Below are 6,617 nucleotides of genomic sequence, written 5' to 3'. Positions count from 1 at the left end.
CGGCTGCGATGGCGGGGCGGGCGGGGACATAAAGGGGCAGGAGGTCAGGCGCCGGGGGAGCTGGGGTTTCCCGCCCGCCCGCCTGCGGCCGGGCGCCGGCTGGATTTCCCCGCCCCGCGTCCCCGCCCCGCGGGCGAGCGGCTGGAGCTCCCCGGGGGGCGGAGGCGGCGGCGGCCCATGCGCAGCGGGGCAGGGGAAGCCCGGCGCCGGGCAGAGGCGCTCGCCATGGTAGCGCGGCCAGGCGCTCGCCCTGCCTGCGCACAGCGGCGCTCGGCCGGCAGGGCGCCCGGGGGCTGCGCGGGGCCGGAGGCCGCCTAGGGTCGCGTCCGGCGGCGGCGGCGGCTCCATGGGGCTGCGGGACTGGCTGGGCGCGCTGTGCTGCTGCTGCTGCCGCTGCCCGGGGGATGCTGCGCGGGCGGAGAAGGAGCCGCTGGTCAGGTAAGGGGCAGGGCGGCCCCCCGGCGACGGGGGGTCCCCGCGCACCGGGCCCCCGCCCCGCAACCAGCCCCCGGCCTTTGGGCTGCCCGAGCTCTGTGCCGCCGCTGGCGCCCAAAGCCGGCTCCGGAGTGCCGGGTCGGTGGCGCCCCGGCTTCCTCGGGCACCTGCGGCGGCTCACGCCCGAGCGCTCGGCGGCCGCTCTGGCCCGGCGGAGTCCGTAGGCGCTCGCTAGGCAGAGGGCCAGGGGAAGGGGCGTTTGTTTGTTGAGGTTCTTGGCGGTTTCCCCAAGTAAGCGGCAGGGAACAGACTTGGCTGAGATCTAGGGACACCGATTTGTTTCTCTTTTAAAACTCTACCCGGTTTAGTCCCTGGATGCTTCGGTTCCCGAGGACTTTGTGTGTAAAGCGGAGGGACCGCAGACTGGAAAGAGCAGGGCGTTTTTATGACTCTCCAGAGTGAAAACGTTGGGCAGCGCTCAGCGCTGGTATTCCCGTGGATGGGACAGGCCCGGGAACGCCGCCCCCGGTGAAGGTTCTCCTCTTCTCTTCCTGCAAAGGCTACGGTTGGTGAAGTGGGTTCGAGCCCAGGAAAGCTCATGCCCAAATAAATTTGTTAGTCTCTAAGGTGCCACAAGGACTCCTCATGCTTTGTTTTTGCTGATGCAGACTAACACGGCTGCCACTCTGAAACCGGTTTACAGACTGACACCGGCACCGCTGCCCACTGGCACATGATACAATTTAGTGGTTTGGGTTTTTTTACATCAGATAATTTTGGAGGGGATGAGTGAGAATTATCCAGGCTCATTTTATACCAACAACGATTGCTTAATAAAGTACTTAGAAATGTGAGTGAATGCAGATGCTTGAAGGTATGATGTACATTTGCTGTCAATTTAAGTTACATATTATAAAGAATCTGCTGCAAAATCATTCCCACTGGAAATCTGGAATAAAGGCAGATTTCTTAGTCCTATTTTAAACAGGATTCCTATTAAGTAGAATTACTTAATTCTGTTAGAATTTCTAGAGGGAGTCAAGAAGTATATGGATAAGCGTGATCCAGTTGATATGATGTATTTGGATTTTCAGAAAGCTTTTGACAAGGCTCTTCAGGAAACTCTTCAGGAAACTTCAGCCATGAGACAAGAGGAAAGGTCCTGTCATGGATCAATAACTGGTTAAAAGATGGGGAGGGAAGGAGAAGGGTAGGAATAAACAGTCCATTTTCAGAATGGAGAGACATGACCAGTGGGGTGACCCTCAAGGAACTGTACTGGGACCTGTGCTGTGTGACATATTCATTAATGGTCTGGAAAAGGGGTGAACAGTGAGGTAGCAAACTTTGCAGATGATACAACATAATCTAAAAAATACCTAATTCCTCGCAGTTTGCTTTCGATTTACAGGGAGATCTAACGAAACTGGAGGACTAGGCAACAAAATGTAGATGAAATACAACATTCATAAATGCAAAGTAATGCATATTGGGATTATTTTTTCTAACTATACATTTATAATGATGGGTGGTAACTGTTAATTTAGAACCAAAGAAGGAGATCTTGGAGTCACAGTGGATAGTTCTCTGAAAGCTTCCACTCAATGCACAGTAGCGATCAAAAAGGCTAACCGGATATGAGGAACTGTTAGGAAAGGGATAGAAAATAAGACCGAAGGTATCATAATACCACTTAAATCCATGGTGTTCCCACACCTTGAATATTGTGTCCAGTTTGGTCATCCCATCTCAAAAAGGATATACTGGAAAAGGTGCAGAGAAGGCTAACACAAATGATCAAGGGTATGGGATGGCTTCTGTATGAGGAGAGTCTAAAAAGATGAAACCAGTTCAGTTTAGACAAGAGACCATTAAGGGGGGATACGATAGAGGTCTATAAAGTCATGTGTAGTGTGGAACAGAAGTGGTTTTTACCATTTCACAAAAATGGTACAAAATACAAAAAACAAAGGTCTCTTGATGAATTTAGTAGGCAGCAGGTTTAATATGAACAAGAGGAAGTAGTTTTTCACACAAGTAACCCGTGGAACTCATTGCTGGGGGATGTTGTGATGGCCAAAAATAGAACTGGATAAGTTCATGCAGGGTAGGTCCATCAGTGGCTATTAGCCAAGATGGTCAGGGACACAATCCCATACTCGAGGTGACCCTAAACCTCTGATTGCTGGAAGACTGGGGTGAATCACTCCATAAGTGCCCTGTTCTGTGCATTCCTCTTGAACCTCTGATAAGGGCCACTGTCAAAAGTGGACAAGATGGACCATGGTCTGACCCAGGATGGCAGCTCTTATGTTATAAATAGCCAGAGTATTAAGAGGGCATGTCATGAGTTTATTGGTCTCAATAAAAGCAGTAGCCGCAACTAGAATTACTATGTAAAACTTCATATAAAAGGAGCTAGTCTCCTCTTGAAATTCCTTAGTCACTAAGGCTATTCTTCCTAAAGAACAGAATAACTTTTTTTTTTAAAAAAGGGATTAAGACTTTGTGTGAGGAGATTATGATCTTTCATTAATACAGTATCATTAAAATTAAATGTCCTGAAACTGACTCAGAACTTGGTATTTCATGTCAAATGTTCTAAATATTCATGTTATGCAATCCATTCTATTAGTAGCTTCCCCAAGCATTAGTAATACAACCTGCTCTGCTCTTGTCCACTCTACCCAAATGCTGCTTCTCTAGGAGCACCATTTGGTGTTTGAGTTTTAACACGGACATCCAGCTTTTGTCAGGTCAGGGAGTGACACACCTTAACCAATAGGATTAGACTGTAAAGCTTGGGTCAGTGGAGTAAATCGTTCTTAGCATGTGGATTAATTCAGTTGATTAACCCTTATGGTATGTATTTGGTCATCCAACAACTGACAGATGCATTCCTGGCCATGTGCTATGAATCAGTTTTAACTGGCAGTATTGACACCCATGAGCAGTAAACCGCTCTTCTCTAGGCATTGACCATGTTTGTTTCTGTAATACATATAAAATAGGAGAGGTGCTTGTACTACATTTAGGAGAGCTTGTGTTGTGGGTTTTTATAGCGGTAACCACTAAATTCCGCATCTGTCAGCACTCACCACGCAGGTGGTGGTCAGGATGCTGGTGTTACCTCCCTATTCTAAAGGCCTGATCCTGTAATTGCTGCATGTTGAACTCCTGTAGATTAGGGGATGAGCTGTGGTGTCAGTTACCATTGTGACAGGTTTCAGAGTAGCAGCCGTGTTGGTCTGTATCCGCAAAAAGAAAAGGAGGACTTGTGGCACCTTAGAGACTAACCCATTTATTTGAGCATGAGCTTTCGTGGGCTACAGCTCACTTCATCGGATGCACAGAATGGAACATATCGTAAGAAGATAGATAGATATACATACAGAGAACATGAAAAGGTGGAGTAAGAGGCTAATTAATTAATTAATGACCCAGCCACTCCCAGTCTATATTCAAACCCAGGTTAATGGTATCTAGTTTGCATATTAATTCAAGCTCAGCAGTTTCTCATTGGAGTCTGTTTTTGAAGCTTTTCTGTTGCAAAATTGCCACCTTTAAGTCTGTTACTGAGTGGCCAGAGAGGCTGAAGTGTTCTCCTACCAGTTTGTGAACATTACGATTCCTGATGTCAGATTTGTGTCCATTTATTCTTTTGCGTGGAGACTGTCTGTCTGGCCATGACCTGTACATTGGCCAAACCAATGTACAGGTCATTACACATATTGAATCTATTTCCCCATGTTAAGTATCCTCACACCTTCTTGTCAACTGTCTAAATGGGCCATCTTGATTATCACTACACAAGTTTTTTTCTCCTGCTGATAATAGCTCATCTTAATTAATTGGCCTCTTGCGCCACCTTTCCATGTTCTCTGTATGTATATCTATATCTATTTATCTTCTTACCATATGTTCCATTCTATGCATCCGATGAAGTGGGCTGTAGCCTATGAAAGCTTATGCTCAAATAAATTTGTTAGTCTCTAAGGTGCACAAGTCCTCCTGTTCTAGTTACCATTGTGTGGTAGAGGCTAGCTTTATGGAGACCGCTGTATATGCTAGATCTTAACATATTTCAATGCAATATATTTAATTAAATGAATCTACATTTGTGTCTAAGGTAGATTCTGTGGTGATGAACACGTTAGAAAGGCCCAGGGCATTTTTTGCCTTCCTCTGTAGCATGGGGCACGGGTCATGTCATAAATATAAAGGGAAGGGTAAACCCCTTTGAAATCCCTCCTGGCCAGGGGAAAGCTCCTCTCACCTGTAAAGGGTTAAGAAGCTAAAAGTAACCTCGCTGGCACCTGACCAAAATGACCAATGAGGAGACAAGATACTTTCAAAAGCTGGGAAGAGGGAGAGAAACAAAGGGTCTGTGTCTGTCTGTAGTCGTCTTGGCCAGGGACAGAACAGGAATGGAGTCTTAGAACTTTTAGTAAGTAATCTAGCTAGGTATGTGTTAGATTATGATTTCTTTAAATGGCTGAGAAAAGAATTGTGCTGAATAGAATAACTATTTCTGTCTGTGTATCTTTTTTGTAACTTAAGGTTTTGCCTAGAGGGGTTCTCTATGTTTTTGAATCTAATTACCCTGTAAGATATCTACCATCCTGATTTTACAGGGGGGATTTCTTTATTTCTATTTACTTCTATTTTTTTATTAAAAGTCTTCTTGTAAAACACTGAATGCTTTTTCATTGTTCTCAGATCCAAGGGTTTGGGTCTGTGGTCACCTATGCAAATTGGTGAGGCTTTTTATCCAACATTTCCCAGGAAAGGGGGGGGTGCAAGTGTTGGGAGGATTGTTCATTGTTCTTAAGATCCAAGGGTCTGGGTCTGTAGTCACCTAGGCAAATTGGTGAGGCTTTTTACCAAACCTTGTCCAGGAAGTGGGGTGCAAGGTTTTGGGAAGTATTTTGGGGGGAAGGACGCATCCAAACAGCTCTTCCCCAGTAACCAGTATTAGTTTGGTGGTGGTAGCGGCCAGTCCAAGGATAACGGGTGTAATATTTTGTACCTTGGGGAAGTTTTGACCTAAGCTGGTAAAGATAAGCTTAGGAGGTTTTTCATGCAGATCCCCACATCTGTACCCTAGAGTTCAGAGTGGGGGAGGAACCTTGACAGGTCACTTGCTGGAGGATTCTCTGCACCTTGAAGTCTTTAAACCATGATTTGAGGACTTCAGTAGCTCAGACATAGGTGAGAGGTTTATTGCAGGAGTGGCTGGATGAGCTTCTGTGCCCTGCATTGTGCAGGAGGTCAGACTAGATGATCATAATGGTCCCTTCTGACCTTAATATCTATGAATCTATATATTTGTGTCCATTTCTATTTAAAATCTTACACCACGTAGGAGAGACAGAGACTTTGAACGAAAGGGGGCTCCATTCTTGCCTTCTTAGGATTTGGGTGCTAATGGCTGTACCCCTTGCATGTAAATACCCTGGGTCAGATTCTCTAGTTCACTAGGACTTTAAGGCCCCAATCCTACACAAGATTTACTTATGTACTTTATGCACTGTGAGTAGTCCCACTGACTTCAGTGTGACTGATCACTGTGTAGTTAAGCATGTGCAGTAAGGCCTCTGATCTTGTGCACCCATTATCCCATTGATGTCAAGGGGTTTGTTCACACATTCTAGTCAGCATAAAGCTGGCGGAATCTGGCCTTTTGTTAATGTGATACAAGAATTCTACAGCATTCCCCTGGTGATCTTTATTTTCACTCTCTGTATATACTAATCTCTGATATTTTACAAATTTCATTTAAAAAAACAACTTTTTTCAGTTTTATAAAAGCATCAGAGGTATATTGCACCTTCAGTTTCTTCTTTTTTGCAAATGGTGCATGCATGACTTAAAATGCTTCAGATTTTGTCTGAAAATGGCAAAAACAATTTCTCCTTCAGTTGTCTGAATTAGGACTTTGATCCTGCAAAGCACATGCATAACTTTGAGGGCTCTGAATAGTCTCCTTGAAGTCTGTGCAAAGTGAAGCGTTTGAATAAAATGTTTCAGGATTGGGGCCCTTAAGATACAACTCACGGAGACCACTGCGACTGTGCGTCGACGTCAGTGTTAAGTATGAGTGTAAGTCTCTGCAGGATCCATGCTCTGTTTCTAGTGCCATGTCACATACATGAACCCCTCTTTACCACTGGGCCAGTGAG

General features: G+C 45.6%; 1 protein-coding gene across 1 annotated transcript in view; it reads left to right on the top strand.

Moving 5' to 3' along the window:
• Positions 1-93: 93 nt before the first annotated feature.
• The window catches only part of MREG (melanoregulin), a 44,178-nt gene continuing 37,654 nt past the window's right edge, over positions 94-6,617 (top strand). The window contains exon 1 of the mRNA XM_073306746.1: positions 94-438. Within this exon, the coding sequence (XP_073162847.1) occupies positions 347-438 (92 nt within the window). The 5' untranslated portion in view covers positions 94-346. The remainder of the gene's footprint in view (positions 439-6,617) is intronic.

This window comes from Lepidochelys kempii, chromosome 11 (genome assembly GCF_965140265.1).
Source record: "Lepidochelys kempii isolate rLepKem1 chromosome 11, rLepKem1.hap2, whole genome shotgun sequence".
Classification (NCBI taxonomy): Eukaryota; Metazoa; Chordata; order Testudines; family Cheloniidae; genus Lepidochelys; species Lepidochelys kempii.
This window is presented reverse-complemented; position numbering and strand designations above follow the sequence as displayed.